Source organism: Sturnus vulgaris, chromosome 9, assembly GCF_052056855.1.
Source record: "Sturnus vulgaris isolate bStuVul1 chromosome 9, bStuVul1.hap1, whole genome shotgun sequence".
Classification (NCBI taxonomy): Eukaryota; Metazoa; Chordata; class Aves; order Passeriformes; family Sturnidae; genus Sturnus; species Sturnus vulgaris.
The window spans coordinates 4075431-4098112 of record NC_142251.1 but is presented as its reverse complement, the minus strand read 5'-3'; the positions used below and the strand labels follow the sequence as shown (position 1 = coordinate 4098112).

The 22682-nt window shown below is 40.8% G+C and overlaps 1 protein-coding gene across 17 annotated transcripts in view; it reads right to left on the bottom strand.

The window, feature by feature from the left end:
• The window catches only part of DAB1 (DAB adaptor protein 1), a 413546-nt gene that overhangs the window by 38188 nt on the left and 352676 nt on the right, over nt 1-22682 (bottom strand). For 14 of the 17 annotated variants that reach the window (XM_088169651.1, XM_088169658.1, XM_088169652.1 and 11 more), the window contains 5 exons: nt 21341-21439; nt 3229-3360; nt 2524-2643; nt 1872-1910; nt 481-546 (listed from right to left, as the gene is read on the bottom strand). In XM_088169651.1, coding sequence (XP_088025777.1) covers nt 481-546; nt 1872-1910; nt 2524-2643; nt 3229-3360; nt 21341-21439 — 456 coding nt within the window. The remainder of the gene's footprint in view (nt 1-480; nt 547-1871; nt 1911-2523; nt 2644-3228; nt 3361-21340; nt 21440-22682) is intronic. The other 3 variants (XM_014870564.2, XM_088169663.1, XM_088169664.1) reach the window with 1 other exon arrangement.

Below are 22682 nucleotides of genomic sequence, written 5' to 3'. Positions count from 1 at the left end.
AGCTCGGGCTTTAACATAACATATGCACTCTGAAAATGCTTTCCCTGGTCTGGGGGGGATACCCCTTGAGAGCTCTGAGGTTTTGCTCAGTAATTTCCTTGGTTAGACAGAAACAAGAGCAGCACCACTGAAATTTCTAGGAATTGCTTGGATGGCCTGCCAACAAATCTTCAGCATGTTTCTCAGGATAGGTGCAAAAAAATTTTCAAAAAATTAACAGGAAAAAGAAGAAAATCTCCATTTATCACCTCATATGGTGTACTCAAAAGTTTGTTGCGTTGACAAAGTTAATATAAATTTGCAGAAGCTCGTATGACAAACAACAGAAAAATCACATTGTGACTGGGCAGATAATGTCACCAGAATGAAATGCCAAGACATTTTTGGTGATGGATGAAAACTAAAAGCGAGCTATGTATGAAATGCACTTCCATCAAACGCTCGTTGCGATGGGAACAGCGAGGGGAGAGGTTTTTATACCTGATAAATGTTTTCCTCCGTTTCAGGCTCACGGATGGGCTCGTGTCCAGCCTCAAACACAATGTACTATGGCAGCAGCGCCAGAGAGGGACAGTCAGAGATGAAACAGAAGGGAAAAAGGCCGTTTGGAATTTCCACGTCAAAACAAAGGCAGGCATTAAAGAAACAACTTCAAAGCACAGGCTGGCAGCAGGACAAGGTTTGTTGGGAAGCACCAGGAAAGGTTGTTTCATATTTCATAACCCGGCAATGAACAAGCCTAAATCTCCTCTTAATGATCATTAGAGCAACTCCCTAATTCTTCCTCGCCAGGGAGACTGCCTGTGGCCCAATATTAATTTTCTGAAGGCAACATGAATTTTGCCTCTTTTACATAATGGCAATTATTTCCACATATATTTATTATCTGCGAATAGAAGTGCTAAATCCAGGCTGGTGTGTGTGGAACAGGCCACATGGCAAAAGGCTGTCACAACACTTTTTCATTTTCAGGTTCTTGCTTTATTGTGAAGAGTACAGAACAAAACTCCTGACATTATAATAGCTGAACAGTAATTTAGGGCATCCTGGCTCTTATCATCTTTCTTGCTGCACCTTAGGCACTGTTCAATATTCACTAATGGTTGAATTGGTTCCTTTCAGCGTGGCTCCCACTGATATGCCTAAGTGGAAGAACACAAAATCTCCAGGAAAAAAAAGTAAACTACCACATATTTTGTTTCAGCACAAAAACACGAGAATGAAATTACATCTTTTTCTTCTTCACACTCAGCAGGGTATTGGACATGAATATATTGACACATTTCTGATAATCATCTTTCCTCCCAGACATTTTTCTTGGATGAAGCAAGACTTAAATTTCAGATCTATTATTAAATCATAGCTCAAACACCAACAAGGGAGTGTGTTACAACATCAATGCTACTGTTGGGTTTTTTTTTCCCAAATACTCATCCTCTGAATTAAATTCTTGCTCCACAGAAAACAAAAACAAAATGTCAACTTATTACTATGAGAACAGGATGTCACCTTCTCTAATTTTCAGAGTACCTCCCTTTTCAGTTAAGAGTTTGTATTAAAAAAAGATGACAAATCTCATTTTGAAACTTAAAATCTGGATACATAAACCATATTTTAAGTAGTACTTATGACATATTTCATCTAATATTTCTATACTCCAACTGAAATATTCCATTCTATACAGACATATTCTGCTATTATTTACAGTTCAATCTCTAAATATGCTACTTTCTGTGGAGGTTTTAAAGGTTTCTCACAAGACCTCTCTCAGTAAATTTCAAAACATTTTGTTCAAGGTTTTGGCTGTGTTTGAAGATAACATGTATCTAGTCATTTCTGAAACTTCAAGGCCATACAGCTTCAGAAATTACCTGGTATACAGGATCTTCTACATCTTCTTCCAAAATTGTCTACAGCAAAGTAAGAGGACAGGCAGTAAAAGCAAAGAACATAAACAGCAGAGATAAAAGAACTGTATTCAGAAATTAAAGGACAGCAAAGGAATAAGCAAAATGGGCAGGTAAGTTTATAGTTTTCTTTCTTTAGGATACAGGTAAAGTCACATTATGGTACAAAGTAACTTTATTCAAGTTCCATCCGAGTTTAACAATCTGCACCTCGTTTGACTTGGTTCAAATACACACAGTCAGAAGTATATTGAATCTCCCCTACAGTATGAGACACGTAAATCCTGACTTACAACACTTAAAACCTGACTTACAACACCGACCCTTCGTTAAAGTTTTCCTTCTGAGTTAGAAGAAACACTAAGCAGGAAATGAGGGGATCACTTCCAGCTGCTAACCAGGTTCACCACACCCCAGTGACAGATTCCAGCTCAGTTTAATCCTAGTCTGGGCTCAGGCTGGCTGCTGGGCTCACGCTGGTCCTTTGGAAGCCAGCACTGCTCAAACCCACTGCTGTCAGAAGTGCTGAGGATGCTCAGAGCCTCTCTGGAGCAACTTGGGGGGAAAACTCCAAACCCAAACTTTTCGTGGCAGTAGTCTAAGCTTATTGGTGTACCTGGTATACCGCCTGCTCACACTGTTTGTCCTTTTGTGCCTTTTTTTCCATTTCTTCCCTTTGTTTCAGTTCGTAGATGAGCTGAAACAGGTCTCGCAAGTCCAGGATTACAGGTTCAGCCTATGGAAGCAAAAACAGGGTGGAGAATTTCTGTAGGGGAAAATAAACACCTCTTATCCCATCCTGCTGATAGAGCACCTCCACAATTACACTTCATATAGAATTAATTTCTATCTCAGCACCCAGGCCTGGGTTAATTTCTACTGAACTAACTATGCCTGAAAATTAATGATAATTATAGTTATGAATATAAAAAGCATTATGAATATAAAAGGCACACGGATGAATGTAAAGGCATATTTATTAGTGGTTTCTCATCCACTGGAATTACAGTAGACTACACACAATGTGGGTTTCTGTGAGTGTAGGAACATAAGCAAATTTATCTTCATCCAGTCTAGCTTAGCTAGAAAGGTAAACAATAATTAATTATAACAAAACACACCATAAAAAACTGGGAACAATGAAACACATCCCCTTTTGCCCAAGCTGGTTCCATTAATTTGCTATTTAAGATCTACACAGACATTTGTGACCAGTTTAGCACAATCATAAACAACCCAAGACTGGCCCCTTGAACAGCTTTTTACAAATGGCTTTTCAGCTGAGTTACATGGCTGAAAATGACAGTGATTTGATACTTACTGCCTGGGCTGTTTTTATTGCCACAAATCTATGATTTCCCTCCTTTCCACACACATATCCAAACGCTCGGTGGTCTGTGATATCCTTTGCAATGTAGGAAATTTCATGAACTGCGTGGTGATGCTGGAGTAGCTAAAAAAAAAAAAAAAAGTAGAAAATATCCATCAGAATGTTTGATTAAAAAGCAGTATAATTTCTCCATCACCACTTTATCTGGATCCCAACACATTCTGATATGAAAACCAATTAATATCTGAAATCTTTAAGCCTCTCTTTTTCTCAAAATCTAACCAAATTTGACTGCTTTAGCAGGGTGACTAAAAGCTTCTATTGAAGATTTTTCTGGGTGTCTTTCAGTGAAATAAAATGAAACAGAGAATGTATTACCTAGTTACTACCTACACAGCATCCCAGGCACGGAATTAGTTATTTCTAGGTACATAAATAAGCAGGGGCTACAGAAACCTGTAGCTTCACCCAGGGTGATCACCAGACCAGGCTGGTCTGCAGAGCTACAGCTGAGATCTCCAACACCTCTAGGAGTCAGTACCAGACCTGCCTTATCTCCCCAAAAATCTGCATCAGCCAGTGAGAGACATTTCACTTCAGGCAGTAACGCAGCTCCAAATATTTATTTTCCTCAGAAAATGAATGTAATTATTCAATTGGAAATCAATGCTGAATGCAAAACTCCACATTTTACTTAAAATCCCACTTTGGTGAATTATAATAATAAAAAGGCTTAATTTTAACTGTCTGAGCAAAATTCTGCTCAGTCAGGACAAGAATCTGAGCTTCCTGGAAGCATCTCCTGTAGTGCCAGAATCCTTCTCACTTTGGACTAAACAGCATTTTATTATCAAAGTAATAGAGAATTATTTCCACTTAAAATAATGTCCTTTGAAAGCTTATCTAAAACAATCTATTAGTTTAAATTTCTATCTTCTGATATATTGACCTGCTCTTGAATCATCTAGGGATAATGCTATTTCTGAGAGCAGGCAAAGCCTCACAGAGAATTCTTTGGAGGTTCAGATTCCTGCTGGCTTTGAGAAAAGCACATTTTGAAAACCAGCATGGTATCCAGGCAATCTCCAAACAACCAGCTATTTTTAGAGTTAAAAACAAAGCAGAAGTTTTGAAACTGAGAAGCAGGGAGGACGTCAGTGTGTGTCAGGGGAAAGGCTGAGGGTGTGCAGGGCGAGGGATGGGGATTCTGTAGGGCTGGGAGTGGGACCTGAAAGGAGAGGCAGCCTGTGAGAGATGGATGGCTCCATATCAAACAAAAGACTGGACATGTTTCATTTTCATTTCACAGTAAATGGCTCTTAATGTCCCTGTATCGAGACTGCTTGCTCGTGGCAGAGTGAAGAGTTGCCAGTGACTGCAGGCAGAGCGTGGCTCAGCTGAAGGTGCACTTCACACTCTCCTGATGTGCTGAGCGTTTAAAATTAATGATGGGATCTTACTTAGGTAATACAGGGATATTGATTTATTAGGTTTTTTTGAAAACCAAGTTACATGCTATCTGTTACGATGAAATGAAATGTTCCCATCTCTCTATTCTGCATATGACAGGGAACGTTATCTCTGGCTCCTATTAAATCAAAGTTCTCTGACATTGCTTTATTGATTGCCAGGCAGCGTTCTGCACTGAAATTAAACTGTGATCAGATGCCTTCCTCATGGAATTAAATTTGAAGATTGTTCTACCATGGAAGAGTATCACCCACAAGGTAGGAGAACAGATGGAGATGCTCCAATTTATTTCAGAATCCACATTCACTCTTTAAAAATAATTTCATTTCCAACGGTTATGATATTTTACACACTGTATCAATAGAAATAGAGATTAAATAAAGGTGACTGCAATTATCCTTTTATGTATTTTACTGGATGGAGTGTTTAGGGAGAGCTTTTCACTTGTTTGAGGGACACTGGGTTGGAACACACAGGTAAAATACAACGTTGCACACACATACTTGTACTCAAACGGAGATATAAACATACTTGTGTTTTCACAGCCCTCAGTTCACCTCATGTGTCCTCTCTACATATTCCAATACTCCATTCTAAGCATCATTTACTGATTGTCTGACTTTTTGCTCCTGCACAACAGAAATGGGGTTCCTGGTGCAGTCAGGAGAGATTCACAACTGTAAAATGCAAAATCAGAATCCTGTCTCTAGTAGCCATAAGCACATAAAAGAATTATTTCTCAAGTCAGGAATGTTTTTGACACCCCTGCATGCCAATGCTGATGGATTCCATCACATACTATTTGAAGTCTCTGTCTCTGCTGAGAGCTGCTACAAACCATTTACCAACCCTTAAGTGAGGTACCAAATTGTTTTGGAGTACTGCAGCACGGCAGAACAAATTATAGAGAAGACTTAATTTGTATTATGGTTCAACACAGTCAATTACATATTGCAGAGATTAGAAAGTAATTTAACATTTAAGTTTCAGTTGTTAACAAAATCCACAGCCTCCAAATTATTTTAGGTCTCCTGTGACTTTAGTCACTGTTGCAAATGTTGGAGATTTTAAATGGGAGCACAGATAAAGTCTCAAACTGGGTAACAAGACATTCTTGTGATGCATGAGTTCTTTTTTTTTTTAGGCTAAACATAATGGCATTATTGTATTTTATTCAAACACTAAGAAGTTTTTGCCTGGTGTTAAAAGTCCAAAATATCCATCTGCACCAAGCCTGCTGCCTTTCCTCTTCCCCGTAAGTTTACTCTGGTCTCTCCCACCAGCCATTGTTTCCTCTCTTTTCCTCCATTCCATCCCCTGTTTCTCCTCTTCCCCCAGGTCACTCCTTGTACATCACACTGAATTGATTTAGCTGCCTCTGAGATCTGTAGCATTTCTAATTTCCCTCAGGCTGCTTGGCACCTATCATAAATTTTTTCACCCCTTATCCTCATCTTGCCCCTTTATTTCCATGCTGTAGCCTCCAGTGCCACTAAATCAATTAAGTCAATCAATTAAGTACTTGGAGGGTCCAGCAATCATGTCAAAAATGTGAGTTAGATGGCATGAGAAAGTCACTGCTTTACTATCGCTATTTCTCTTTTAATGAGGTTGTCTATTTAGTGGAGCCTGGGGCACAGTGTTAAGAGCCACAACAAAAAAAAAAAAAAAATATCCTGCAAGCTGCAAATCCTCCTGGAAAAGCTGCCCCACGGAAAGCAGGGGGCTTGTTCCACACAGTATTACATCCAGCAGGACAAGGCTCACAGGGATTTGGGTGGCACAGCCTCTCACCTCCAGGAGCTGCACACTGAGCCTGGTTCCAGAGAGTGGCATCAACTGGGAGCTGCACTATGGATGCTGGGATGTGGGATACACATGGACCAAGCCTATTCCTGCCTGTTCACACTGGAATAAGCAATAAAACATTTTGCCTGTATAAACTCCCTAAACACCTCAGTTACCCACTAAACTGCAAAATCCTGAATGAATTCATAATGAAATAACTTCATGGAACACAGTTTCAGCCATGCTGCAAGTCCTCTGTATTCCAACTCAGCAGCACATAAGGAAATCAGGCCCTGTCTGTTTAGGAAGACCATGGAAAAAAAACCAAAAAACAGAAATTGAACCTAGCATGGAAAATGAATGGTAAAACCTTACCAAGAAGCTCAGCAAGCCCAAAATATGACAGGACATCGACCATTACTTACTGCAACACAGTGCAAACACAGAATTGCAAAGCACGTGAGTGGCTCTGAGATTAATTTTATTTCCCTGCTGCAAGAAAACCCTGGGTGGCACAGATGGTTCTCCTCCACTGCACCCAGGAGGCTGCTGTGCTGGGCTCAAAATGCAGCACCTGGTCCAATGCTCTTCACAGCCACTGCCTTACAATTCCTGTTTGTTTTAGCTGATATTTGCAGGGATCATGGGGACAACAACATGCCACAAGCATTTCCTCAGTTGCTGTGCTTGTGTTGCAATGTTTCTCTGCTGTTCCCTTAAAATGCACTTAGCAAAGGTGGAGTGGAGCTGCTCATCCCCATCAGAAACATCCCCCAGTCCTGTAGGTGCCCACGGCAGCAGGGCTGGAATTAGATGATCTTTAAGGCTCCTTCCAACCCAAACCATCCCAGGACATGAAACACCTGAATTCTCTACTGAATATTCAAATCCCAGACCGACCTAGTTTTGTAACTTCTGAAAGTTTTAAGAGATGAACAGCAGTCCTTGTACGTAGACAGCAAAATAAACATCACCCAAACCCCCAAAATCTCTGACACAGACTTTTCCCTGGTACTCATTAAGGTGCATGGATACCTCTCAAGCAGTTGTGAACCCTTCCACTTCCTCTCCCTCTAGAGAAAAGTGCATTTCAGTGGGACTGTGCACACAAAATTTGGAGGAAAAGTCAACAGTCTCAAATGTCAGAGTGAAATGAAAAACACATCAATAAATTGCATTTGCATCACAAACTTTCTGGTGTTGTTTTCTGGAACTTGGTATTTGGATGGCAGATGGGGTGGCAAGACATCAGCCTCCTGAGATAAGGCAGGGGATGAGCAGATGGGGAAATGAAACAACCACTGCAAAAATTCTCAGTTTCATGTGAAACAGCAGAGAGGAGACAGCTCAGTGTTATTTCAGAGCTACAGCTGCCAACAACTTCAAACTCCCTGCAAATTACTACTGGACACAGCACAGGGTGACTGAGAAACATCTTATTTCCAATCTGACAGCCCTTCCCTACTGTCATGAGCACTTCTGTCACATGCCCACGGAGAGGGGACAGAACAAACAATATATGACAGATCACAGTAATCTGCCTTAAATGTGATAGTGCTTAGTGTGAGGAAACACTTGATAGCCAAAAAAATCTGCTATATAAACATTAACTGCAACATGTGGAAAATTTTATCAGGTTTGATCTAGGAAAGGAAGAGAGCTGTAGAGCTTAAGCTCAGCAAATTATCAAAATACTGAATTCCTACGAGAAGAGCAAGGAGTTTTTGAACAAAGCATCATTCCAATTCAGCTTTCAAAAAGAAATGTCACATAAGAAAACCTGGAAAGCAAAACCCTCTGGAAACCTCTTGCAGTTATGGAGATTTCAGTATTGGGAGGCATTTCCCAGCACAGGCCAAGATGATCAGTTTTGGTCATAAAAGAGTATAAACTGAACAAAAAACCATGGAGTGGGGGCTGAACCCTTCCCCCTGAAGGAGACTGAAAATGAACAGTCCAGTCCTGAATCTGTTTGAGCCAGAGCCACTCATGGAATGTAGGCTGAACAACAGATTATGGACTTTCCTTCTGCAAAAACACCCCACCCCAAGAGGAGGACAGGAGCAGAAAAGGAAAATGTAACCTCTGCAGTGCTCTCCAAGCCTGAAGGGCTGTCTCTGATGGCAGCCTGCAAGCGTGGCTTCACAATGAGAAGAAAATAAATCTGTCTAATCCCCGTGCTTCCTCCACACACACTGATTTTGCAGACAATAACCTGAAGACTTTTCCAAGTGCCAGCTACTAAAAGGCGTCTCAGTGCACAAGCTCTGCAATAAAAACACTTGGCACAAAAAGCTCACTTTGAGATTATATGCAGATCAAAGCTTGGTCTGTGTAGCACAAAGGGGCACATGAAATATGGTGCTGATAAAGAGAAGAATCCAAACAGATTTAGCCCCAGCTCTTGCAGACTCAGTCCCTCCGGGGGGCAGCCGTCTGGCTGTGACACAGCACAGCACCCAGACAAGTGTAAATTTAATTTCCTTTTAATAACAATAACAATAACTAACTCCTAAGAGCCGTTCTCTTCCTGCAGCCGAGGAGACTGAAGCAAAAAAAAGCCCAGATTATGTGAATTCCTGAGCTCAGCTGAGTCAGGAGCAAGATCCTGAGTGAGGGTAAGAACCTGCTCAAGTCCAAGGCTACACTAAGCTCTACCTGTACCCTCCATCCTAAATAAAGGCAAATACTTCCCAGGAGTACCCCAGGCAAGAGCCTGTTTGGTTGGACTCAGGAAAAAAGCTTAAAAAATCCAAATTAATCCTCACCATTCCTTCTGCTTGATGCAAAAAGCATCCTGCTGCTGTCTTTGTCTCATCTGGGGAGCAAGAGTGGGAAATTCTTGAGAGAGCAAAGGTGAGTGGCCCTGTGGGTGCCTCTGTGACAGACACACCCAGTGATGCTCTCAGCTGGTGGGGCACTGTCCCCAACCCCAGAGTCAATTAAGGCAGCAGGACGTGGCTCTGCCAGCACAGCAGGCTAATTGTGATGAATGGATCTCTGATATTGAACTGGCTGGGTGCTCCAAGAACCTAATTTGTGAAAGAGAACAGCACTAAGGTAATAAACTTCTGTCCAGCTCTCATAATTTGTAATAATGTCTGACAAAGACCAGATATGAATTTAGTTATTGGTCATTGTCTTCAGAAGCAAATGCTAAGTTGCTCATGCAGGAGATCCATTTATTAGATATATGAATTTGGAAAGGGGCAAAACAAAACTGGAACGTACATATGGCCAATTTTCCATCTTCACTTCGAAGGCTTTTCGATTTTTTTATTGCACCTGGAGTGAAAGTAGCTAGTTAAACCCAAAACCCTTGTCCAATTACTATGATGCCCAAGTTGCATTTTAAATATGCACTTGCAAATTTTGTTCCAGGACAAAGAAAATCCTAAAGGGCAAGGAAACATTTTCAGAGAGCTTTGGAAAGACAGATGTGCTACACTGAAGCTGAGATGCTGGGCCTCCCATGAGTCTTGTACTATTATTGTTCTGCATCTGACACAGCCATAAGGATTTGCACAGCAAAGCCAAGAAGCAGCAGACCTGATCCTTGATACTGAAGTCAATGGCCCTAATCAGCTCAGCAATGCAACACGTCCCAAATTCCATCTGCAAGGAACATCTACAGGCTGCAGTACATTGTTTTATGTTGCCATTTCACTGTTTCAGTGTGCTGTACAAGGAACAGCACCTGCCTGTAAGTTATTATTGCAGCTGTTGGGATGGCAGCTGCTCAGTGGTCACTGTGGGACTCCCAGGGCTGTAACACACTGAGAGCATCCCACCTGAGCTCTCACCTCACCACCCTCTGCAAAATGATCAAAACAGCCATAAATATGCCAGTTTTGCACTCTACCCTCAAGCCAAAACTTCCATGCAGTTCAAGTGCAGCATCTTTGACCATGCCTTGTATTTTTTCCTGGTGAGACTTTGTAATACTCACTGATTAAATCTTGAATTTGAGGGAGCACAATATTCAGTAATGAGACAGTTTGCTGCAGCATCACTGAACCTCTCCATACTTTTGCTCTGTTCATCTTTACAGATTGTGAATGTCCTTTTGAGCATCCCTTACTTTTTACAAGGTTCTTTTGTTCCTTTACACTAACATTCCTCACCCTCTTGAAATGCTTTTGATTTACATGAACAGCACAAGCAATTCCTTCATACAACTCCTAGGAGATTTGGAAGTAATTTTTTTGGCTTTAGCTGTCTCAGATCTTAACTGCTTCAGATTCAGCAAGCATTACCAGCCACCCTCTTCTTGTAGCCTGTGATTTGAAAAACTCCTCAGTGAGAGGCAGCTGCTGATTCTCTTGATTTCCCATGCAACCCCTATAAAGCAGAGCTTGAAAAGATCACAAAAACCATACTCAAATTTAAGTTGCAGTGGATAATCATCAAACAGAAACTTCCTTGGGCCATACATCGACTTGCACGGTGTAAGAAACTTTACTGGAAAAGGGGAAAAAGGAAAAGGGATTTATTTTTTATTTATCCATCTCCCAGACACTCTCCCTAATTTAGTAAGACTTTAAAGGGGACTGAGAGAAAGCACAGGTACAGGGAAGAATAAGAGCAGGAAAGATTCTATGAATTCACAGGCTGTGTGTAACAAGTATGTTGTGTTCAGGAGCCAGTTGAAAATGATGCAAAACAATTGAGAATTTCACATCACACAATCTTGGTATTGTTCAAATACAGAAGTGATTTCAGAATCAGAAATTAACCAAGGAATAGAAGCAAAAAGCCCTGTGTTCCACAATGGTTTCAGTGGCTGGAGATGGACTTGGGCACCTGCACATCAGCAAAAGATGACCCTGTAGTGATGAGCTTTGCAATTCAGAAACAGCTTCATGAACGACCAATCCTGGGCATCAAAACCAAACCATTTTGTTTTCAGTTTTCCTACAGGAAAAAAAAAGAGAGGAAACCTTTTCCTCTGAGTTACAACTGCACGTATAAACAAGCTTCAGACAATCCCATAAATGGGATCATTCATCAATAAATCCTTCATTTGTTCAGGTCCCACAACAGACTCTTCACCTTGGATATAAACCATCCATAGCAACATGACAAGTGTGTGTGCAGTACTTGAGCCCTAAGATAAGAATAAAATAAAATGTAAAAGGCAAACCTCAAAGAGAATCTAAAGCAGAATAAAGAATTTGCAGGTAATTTTTGCCTCTATTTTCTTTTTCTTTTCCCCTTTCATTATCCCAAGGCAGGAATTCCTGAAGCTGCCCTTGGTAGGTGCTTGGCACATCATGTTCCAAGAGTTCTGATTTCAACTCAGGCAGCAGAGACTGTTTTTAAGCTCTGCCCTGGCACCTTCCAAAAGAGATCCCTACAGCTCCCATTTGCACGTTTTAATGCCCAGAGTTGTTTCTTCCCCGCTCATTTTCATGTAAAGCAGGACGAATGTTTGGTTTTAGTCTCTGCTGCTAATTGAAATCTCTAAAAGCAAACTTTGATTAAAGCTTCACAGCAGACCTGGCCCAGCTGAGAGCACAGATCAACTCTGTTGGCTTTTCTCTCTCCCTGCCTTGCTTTTCTGTCCAGGAAAGCTCCCTGGCAGTGCTGCCCTCACCTTTTACTGAAATGCAGGCAGCAAAGCCTGTCACAGCTGTGGATGCTGCCTTGTTTCCTATTTACTCCTTTCACTATTTCCTCCTCTGCAGCTCCTGCACACAGCACGACTTCTCTCCTCCTCATCAAACCTGAATTTACCCATCATCACTGCACGCCCAGCACTGCTCAGCACTGAGCCTTGTGCAAGCACAGGGAACACTCACAAGTGCCTTACACTTTAAAATACTTCCAAATTCCTGTATCACCCACAGGAAAGCATTCAGGTAATTAAAGATCACAGAAGGCTGCACATAAAACCTTTTACAAACCAACCTAGCCTTTTTAAAAGCAAGGACATAATGAAAAAATTGGATTCAAATCCGTATTTTGACTATCTAAAAGAAGAGAAAAAAAAGTACTTTGAGCTATGCAGAGCCAGGGCTGGGAGCCATATACAGTATTTTTAGATACCCAGACTTCTTACTTGCTTTAAATGTCAGGGCACTCAAACTAATTAGTGTTCTGTCTCACCTATTCACAGTGCTGCCTTTAAAGCCAGCAGGAATGCTGCTGCCTGTTTCACTGGGAGAACAATGACGTGGGATAAGGATGGGAACCACAAAGGATTAGGAAGTATTAACAGCAGAGAGAGGTAGAATGCTACAATTAAAGGACACTGCTGTAATTCCACGATTGCCACCGGGTGCTGGGAGCACCATGGGAGATGCTGTTCCAGCCCCTGGGCTCCCCTGACACAGGGGCTGCCACAAGCTGAGCAGAGAGAGCATCCACCAGAAAGGTCAGGAGTATAGGGATCTCATTTGGGAAGACAACTTTCACGAGCAGTTGTTTTTGTAGTAAGCAAAGATCTACTGGTATGTGAAATTTATGACTTATTCAAATGAAGGAGAGGGATGAAAGCAGGTATTTGTGTTTGGCATCCAATGGCAGTGGCCTTCCTTCTTCTCCTTCCACAGGGAACTTATTACATAAACTAAGAAGGATAAAAAAGGTGTTTATTCACCCCATGGATTATCAGAGTGAACAATGCTCTTGCTGACTTCCCTGCATTCCTGGAGGCAGAACATCACTCAATGACTTTACTTCCAATAAATATCTATTACTATGGTCCTGCAAACCCCATGTACATTTAAAAACAATCTCTTCCTGTACTTTCCCCCTCTCATTACCCTTGACAGTGAAGGACATCTGCCCCTCTTTCATCTGACCCCACAAGAGGAGAGCCCACGAGGCAGCACAGGCATTCAGGAGCAGTGACAGCGCTATTGCTGCTACCAGGGCAAACAAAATTGCAGAGCAGCCCACCAGATAAAAATGCTCTGAATAGGAGGGAAAATCACCAGCACTCCCGGGGTGTAATGCTTCCCAGCTATCTCCAAGAAAAAAAAGGAGTGGATTTCAAAGGGGGATGTAACTTTCTGTTCTGGCACCTGCTGAATGTCCCCCACTGCTCTCCAGGGAGGTTTCAGAGCATCTCAGCTGCCTGTGCTATTATTATGTCAGCACTTCTCTTGCTTAAATCCTTTCCCAAGGAGTCTGAAATCCAGCCATTGTAATTCCAGGTGTGCTGAAAATGGGCCTGAAATTTTCTTCTACTGTGTGATGCATTAACCTGGCTTAAAAACACCAGGGCTTGCACACAACTCTGCACTTTGGGTGCTCTTCTTATAAGACAAAATTGCAGCTGGAGAAAAAGGAATGTGGCTCTGCTGGAGTTTTTTTATCTGGATCACAAAAGGGTAGTGAATGCAGGCAAAAAAAATCCCAATATAAAGGTATACTTTGAGTTTTCAGCCTTGGGACAATAGGGGAGAGATGCTGTGCAGCTCCACTATGTAACAGGATCTGCAACAATACTGACTTTCAATTTCTTAGCAAAACTCACCCCAAAGGCTGGGTAAGCATACCAAACATTGAAATCAGTAAAAAGCAGAAGTGTTGGCATAGTAATTTTTATTACAACAGCTCTGTAGACAGAGTACCCACCCCCATATCAATGGAAGCCACATGGAAATTGGGAATACATTATTAAGCCTAATATTTACTGTTTGGAAGTGTTATTTCTCTCTGTTATAACCATATAATAGTGAGATTCTCCATACCATAATGCAGAATGCTTGTAAGCAGCACTTCCCTTTCCTAACTCAATCCTGGGTGCTTGGATTAAACAACAGGAGACCAAATGAGACTATCACTAAACTCATAAAATCTCATTTTCTGCCTTTTTGAAAGCAATCAACTTTTTACTCTTTCCACATTGAAAAAATAATACAGCTACAAGAAAACCACACAAATTATTTCAGTTTAGATAATGTGTCTGGAATAGCTTTGTTTTATCTTCATGCCCATTAGGATCAGAATTCTCACAAGGCAGTTTCTGCATATCTTGATTACAAGCAGGCTGGACTCAGCTGTAGATCAGAGCTTTTCCCTTTTCCAGGTGAAAGGAAATTTCAGCCCTCAAATCAAACCTCTAGATCCCCAAGACTTCACAATATGCACAATCACACCCACCTTTTGCCTTTTGGGTTCTTTTTTTCCACAGTAACAGAACTGCCATCATACCTAAGGCTTTTAAAACCCTCATACAGCAAACTGGGCATCTAAAGAACAGAACTCCATGAGCTTGTGGCTATTAAAAATCCCTGTGGAGCACTGTGAACCATCCAAACTGCCCAGGGCCCAGTTTGGAAGGCCAATAATGAATGAATTACAATAGTCAATAAGGGATGCAATTAAGGAAGTAGGTTCTTCTGACATTTACATTTTGCTAGCTGCCACACGTCCATGAAATGTGTTATTGTTTCCCTTCTGAAGCACCAGGGTCTATAAATACCTTACAAGAATCATACACAGATTTTTAAGTCCTCTCCTCTGCCATATTCTAATTAGACACATTTATTGCATGTAGAACAGTAAATGCCATGTTTTACTGGTCATATTTACAAGCAAAAAGATGGAAAGTGTCAAGGAGCAGGGCATGACTCCCAGTCAGCCCAGAGGGATCTTGTGCAGGTAGAAGCTGTGGACAATGCACAAAGAAAAGCCCCAAATGTCACCATTTTCAACTCTACATGCAAAAACTGACTTTGTTGTTTTACAGTTGCTGCTCTTTATTGTTATTATGTAACACTTGTTATACCTGCAGCCCTTAGAATCCTCAGCATGGTCCAAGACCAAACGTTTCTTAGAAAGTAAGTTCCTATAAATAGATAATACTGATTTTAAAAATAAAGAAAGAACAAATTAAAAGGTAATCCCAGTGAGTTTGTATTTAAATTCCAACCTTTGAGAGCTAAAGGCCAGATGCCCCTTGGGACATCTCTGGGATGCATGAATGCAGTAACTCCTCAGCATCACCAGGTTTAAAACAAGTTTGTAGCATGGGAGTATTTTAAAGAAAAAATAAGGGAGTACTGCATGAATATGTGTAAAGAATTCCTCCAAAAGATGATGGGCAGGGTAGAAAGGGATTTGGGAGTCATTTATTAAGAAATCTGAATAAATGAATGGTGAAAGTTGGGACTATGGATTGACTCCTCGAAAGCTGATGAAGAATAAAGGCAGCCATGAAAAGCCTGGAAAAAAACAATTCAGCAATGGGCTGATAAAAGAGAGAAGGCAGATTCAGAGCCCAGGAATGCAAAGGGAAGTGTGACATGATGAAAAGAATAAGCTGAGGCAGCAATCCTAGCAGTCACAATGGATTTCAAAAATAAAAGTCATATTTGTCAAGGACAAAGAAAGGGATAACAATTGAGACATGAGATGAAGAGAGGCAGGACTGGGTTTTAGCTCTCAGTGTGAGAGCAAATGCTGTGTTTCAGAGCAGGTGAGAAGAATTCTGCAAGATCTGCAGTTACCCTGGGTGTGGCAATCAAAACACATCACTAGGTCAAACAGGCTGCTGAATTTCCAGGGCTGAATAATAAATAGATGATGCTGATATTTTGCTCAGCTCTCTGAAAAGGAGGTCAGAGAGAGACCTCTGGGAGTCAGGATTAAAAGGCCTGGTTTAGCCTCACTGAGCTTGAGCTGCTGGCTAAACATGCAAGGAGAGGGCTGGAGAGACAAATCAAGATTGGAGCAGAAGACAGAGCTGGCACCACTTGGTATGACATAATAACCAAATTCATGTTTGCAAATTCAGTAACTCTGGCAGAAACCATAGAAGGGTAAAAAAAAAGAAGAGATCGAGGACAGAGAGCACACAGGAAATCCCAGATGAAAACTGCAGGAGAGGCTCGAGGAAAACAGGTAAAACCCAGAGACAAGAGTCATGGAGACCAGGTGAGAGGAATCAGCTGATCAGGTAAGGTGTTCACAGAGAGCTGAGATCAGCCAGGAAGAGACCAGCAGGAACTTTGGGAAGCTCCAAAACAAGAAAGGGACAAAACCCACCTGTGGGAGCCCCAGGCAGGGAGCACCAGCATCCTCCTGGCCAATCCCACCCTCTGGCAAACACAAAACTCAGTGAACTCCTCACCCCATCTCTCCTGCTCACTGCACAGCGAGCAGAGAGCAAAAGAAATTAATTCCTTCTTTTATTTCTATTTTTAAAGACTCAGAGATGCTCAGTGATAGAGACTGTGACAGTTTGACATTTCATCTGCTCCAGCACATGTGCTCCAAGGAATAACTGCAGATCCAGGATCATACCTCGATTTCTGGTCAGGGATGCCAGAACCAACAGATTTCCAGCAAAGTCAAGAAGTACCTTTGGTACATTTTAAACGAGGTCTTTTTTGCCAACAGTGAGAATTTTAATCTTGCTAAAATTTTCTTTCAGCCAAGTTTAGCCGTCCTGTTAGCAATCTATCAGCATAATTAACACCATCACTCACATAGAATAGGGAAGAGCAGTAAATCCAGGGGTTATCAGCACAAACCTGATAAAGCCTCAGAACGTGCTGGAAAATGCTTTAATAGAAACAGCTTGAGAAATCTGCACTGGAAGGTCAAGAGAGGTTACAAGTTCAGGAAGATGGGCAAGATGTTGGCATCCAGAACATTGGCTGGAACATTTCAGAGCCATAACGTTATTCCAGTTAAAGAGAACAACCTGAGGACAGCAGGATTTTTTATAACCACTCGTCATGTGTATTATTTATTGGGATGTCATTAAGATTTAAAGCAGAAGCACAATCACCAGTTCTGTGGCCAGCATAAGGAGACAAATTAATTTCTTTTTTATAGAATTTTACAGGTAAGGTCTGGTCCCCCTTACGTGGAGTAACACCATTTTAGGCAGGTAAACCCTCAAAGATAATAAAATAAAATCCTCAGCAAAGATAATGAAGGTTGGAGGAACTGATAGATAACAAGAACAGACAGTCAACATGAAATATATGTGTTTATACACAGGGTTTTCCTTCCTGGGTTTCACATTGCCAGCCTGAAGAAAATGGTTACAGATCAAATTCATGAAATATGAGCAACACACTGCAATACTTATCTGCAAGAAATACTGAAACCCCACCAGAGTATTCCTAGAAATGTTACAATCCCACAGACTGGGCCCAAGAGCTTTATTTCAATAAGGACAGGGGTCAACTTCTCTGAAAGAGAATAGACAATGCAAATTAAATTCACTTTCAGGTTGCTACAAAACAGGAAATAATTGGTGAGATGACTGTCATCTTCATCAGCTGGGTTACAATCCCTCTGTTTAGGATATTTCCCATAAATAAGCAAGATACTGACACTGATTTACCCAGCTTTTGGGCCAGTGGAGGAATCCAGATAAATAATTTAACTATACAATACCTCACAGAGACAGATATTTTACAGCATAATCTGGAAATCTGCACATACACAAGCTGATACAAAATTTTACTTTAACAGAAATAATTTGTTGCTTAGAGCCCAATGGTAATTTCTTGCTTTTATCTCATTTCTTTTTCACAGTTTAGGGGCTTGCCATTGAAGCCGACAGCATTTTGCAATTAGAGACAAGAAGAGTTTAAAAGCACACCTCACCGCATGGAGGTGGAAGGAAATCTTTTCCCAAGCATTTCAGATGATTTAATTATTAGTTTCAAATACATTTTTGGAAAGGAACCTACAAGTAAACAGAGATTTATGGCCACATAAATAAACAATGAGACAATTAGGGGCTCTTTACAGAGCCCGGATTAGTCACGCATGTCTAATGAAGCATCACTGATGGCCTGATGTGTGTGATTAACAAAACAACACTCAGAACAGCCAACCAGCAACCACGGGCCTCACAAAACCTGCATTTCCTTCCACATCCACAGTTATGGCTTTTGTTGCTTTCTTAGCAAACCACCAATCACTACATTCCACCCTGAAAGGGAGAATATTAAATAATAATAATGCAATTATTTGTATTTTTTGCCGTCTGAAGATCATGCTTTTGAAAGTATAAAAGAACTCCCATAAAATAATTTAAGAATATGTTGCACCATTCAGGTCTAACCAAGATGGATATGACAGAATAAATGGTAAACAATTATTTTCATGTAATATACAGCAAGGAAATCTCTCAAGTGGCTTTGGGTAGAGAAAGTCTGATTTCAGCAATAATTATGGTAGGGTTTTTTTTTAAAGTAAAAACAAAAAAAAATTTATATCCTTCAGGTAAGGTATATATTTAGCAAACATAATCTGGAGAAAGCAAATGGGATGGACGGAAAACATCTGACAGCAGAAAGAAAAAGTGCATTTGTAAGATTAATAGGGTCAAACCCCATGTGTAATGACAATTTTTGGCATACATACAACAGGAGAACATCCTGTTAGTCATATTAAACACAATTCTTTGCTATCATGTTCTAAATGCACTGACAAGTACTTGGAAAGTGGTATGAAGGAACCTCTTCAGTTTAATCCCTGGCATGGAATGATGGAATAGAAGAAAGGATTGTTATTATTTCTATTGCAGTGCTGTAGATGAACCATACTGTACTGCATCCACAGTGCAAACTCACAGCAAAATCCTTCTTGTATTTTTCTTGGTGAGATATATTCTTTCCAAATGATATTCAATGATATTCCACCTTCAACTCAATCTCCTTCATGGATAAATTTACTCAAAGGGCAGAATTCCTGATGGCTGGAATAATACCATTATTAAAATCAATACCTTTTGATGAATATTATGTCTGGAACATATTAAGGAGAGCTATAAAGTAGAGGAAGAAAAAAACCTGCTTATCATTTTCAGTAGTAACCCAACCAGAGCCCTTCATCTGTAACGAATTATGGAGCAATTCCCCTAAATCATCTGTATGAAGTCAGCTATGACACTGCCAATTTAAAAAAAAAAATCTGCTGGTTTTGAGCTACAAATTGATTTTTTATTGTGATAAATTAAAATCCAATGGCAGCCTACAAGATATTCAACATGAAGAAGCCCACTTTCTTTTTCTGAATATTTTTATTCTTTTCCATCACATCAGACTGGCACTGGGGCAGACGTGACAGCAATAGACAATGGTGTAAGTTAAGAAAGGACACTCTGGAGAGGTGAATAATCTTTCCAAAATACCCTTTTGGGATCTCAAAATCATGGAAATACAACTAAGGAGAAAGCATTGTGGGGGACAGAGAGGGTTGTTAAAGGAGGAGAAAGCAAATGCAAAATTATCCAGGCTCTTCCCTACTAAGGGCTGCTTTTCTCCCTGCTGCATAAAAGTAAACACCAGCCTCCAATTTATAAACTCTGAAGTTTAACATGGAAATCAGAATATCAGTGTGAGCGAAATATAATTTTTTCCCATCCTTTTACAGTTTCTTCCCATCCAGAAACCTGGGCTGAGGAAACTCTTGTTTTGCCAGTTTTCGGGATTTTCCAGCAGGGATGGGAACGAGATGACATCTGCAGGCTGGCAAAGCAGAGACAGGCTGGATGAGAAAGACTAAGAATGAACGGGACAAGGGTGTGAAAGTGCCACAAGGAGAGACCCAAGCTGGGAAAAAAGCCCAAGGGATGGTGGCTGTGAAGACCTGGCAGAGGATTTCATCTCTGCTCCAAAACCCTTGGCATGGGAAGCACGACTCCCCTGGTTTGACAACAACACGTAAAAACTGAGGTGTAAAGCTCCCCACATCCCTGTGACACAGCCCTGCTGCAAGAAGGACAACTCAATAGTCCTGTCCATCACCTGGGCAGCCCAGGGGCAGACATCTGCACGGTGGATTTAAGGGTTTCGTTCTCAGCCTCACCGGGTGAGTGACAGGTTTACTACAAGGATGATATAGTCCTGTCAGATTTAGAGGATGGGATGTCAGAGCTATGAAATGAAGGAGACTTGTTCCCATGTCCCCACCTCACTCTGTGCAGACAGGAGTGTGCAGGAGAGGCAGCTGCAATAAAGCACACCTTTGTTTCCCTCTTTATTCTAGGCAAAAGAATTCCAGTGTTTGAGAAACAGTCAGAGACAAGTGCAAAAGGAACAGACCTTCTCTTTCCTCTTTTTATTTCCCCAATAAAAGGCTTTAATTTCAGGAAAGCAACTGTGGCTAGGGTGCAATTTGCACTGACAGCCCTAACTCTGACATTTCCTATTTTCTGTAACCCCAGCAATGCTCTCTGAAACACAGCTTTTGCATTGATACTTTACACAACACATCCCAAATGAGCTTTTCATTACTAACTACTCGTAATATGTATCAGTGAGTTCAATGACATTGATTTTCTAATAATATAAATTAACTGGCAAAGATAATTTCATCTATCATCAGTAGGGTTTTATTTCTGGCACCGTGTTAAATAGTTAATCTTCCAAAAGATTAAATCAAGAGCTTTTTAAAAGTCAAGGCAGAGCTTAAACTGCTGTAAAAATCTTCTTAATTATGATTAAAACAGTTTGTGTGTTGTTGCTTTATATCTAAGTAGTGTAATGTTTTGCTTAGGTTTCTTCTTTCAGAGCAATTTAAAAAATCAAACATGGTATTGCTGTGGCAGAAACCGTGTAAGGCATGAAAGTCTTTGCAACTTCCTCCACCAGATGCTACTGGGGAAGTTGCTGCTTCACACAGTCAACCCCTAATTTTCCACTATCTTTTACCTCTCTTTTTGTAAAAAATATCATTTTTCTACCACTGACAATACACAAGCTACACTCTACAAGTGATGTAAGGGATGATAACCCTTTATTAAATTTCTGAGATGTTTCATATGTGTTTGCACCAGTGAGATTCCACTGCCCAGCCAGGAAATGCTTCTAAAGGAACCAGGAAAGATTCAGTTCTGTCCCACCACACCACCAACTTTACTTACCCCTGTCTTTTCATCAAAGATTTTGATTCCCCCAAAGGAAACTGTTAAGAAGACTTTTTGTTTATGCTCCCCTTTTGATCGAGCTGCAGCAACAATTCCCTGTGGAAACAAAAAGCAGTTTTGGTTGGTTTAATGATTCTCCCATGTGCCACAGATTTATCTGTGGACAATTCATAAGTTTTCTAAGAAAACTTGAATGTTTTCCAGGAACAGCCCCCACCTTACTTCTGGCATCCTCCCTTTCCTCAAGGTACCACATCTCTTTATGCTACCCAGAGAGAATTTCAAATGTGCTCCCACTTCCAACCTCTGCACTAGCTAATCCTCCATGAAATTTGTTTTCATGGAAGCTGAAGGTCATTTCTAGCAATTTTTTCCCAGCTATAAGCCGTTCTATTTTACTTATTTATTTTTTAAATAGGAAAAAAACACAACAAGCAGCAGAGGAGAGAAAATGCCAATGAATTTAGCTTACTTCACACTCATCTAGTATAAGCAAATCGAGCTTTTTATAGAAGAAAAAAATATTCTTCTGAAAATCAAACTACACCTGTGCTGTGAAAAACTGGTATTGAGGGTTGTTTGTTTTTTTTCAGGATCTCAGGCCTTTACTTGATAAGAGAACTTGCATCTCATGCATTATTCTCCCACAGCAGAGTTAGAACAGTAACTTCTGTTTCCACCTTCTCAGGAGCTTGCCCTGAGCAGGAACACCGAACTCAGATCAAATATAATCAGTTGTACTCCTAAATAAAATGAAAATATTTAGACTTTATCTGGTTCTCTGCAATTCCAATGTTCCAAGAACAACTAACTTATGTTTTAAGACCTTCACTGCTGCCTTACAAGGATCTGATGTCAAAAGCCACCCCAAAACTTTATGGGTGGCCTCAAAATTTATGTTATGAGACACACTGGATTTCCAGAGCCCATAAATTAATGCTCTGCTCTCAAAAATGAATTTCTAACACTCCCTTCCTTTAACAGTTTTAGCCATCTCCTAGTACTGTTTAGATTAATCTTGCCACCTGCAAACAGGTATTAGGCACCTGGGATATCTGGAAATATTAATCTATGGAGGAGAGAGACAAAAAGGCAGAACAGTGACAACTCTCCCCACAGTGCCAGGAACTATGAAATGATGGGAAACACCCAGCACACATTTAAATCAGGTAGGAATATTGTGGCAGATGCGACACACCAACAGAGCAACTTTTGGAGCGGATTAATTTTTGCCTGCCATAAAACTGTAAATTATCTCCCAGATCTTGCTTTTAGGTTGTTGAACCACAAGCTGAGTGCCACCCCATGCTGTTTTTCCCTCATGAGTAACTCATTCCTC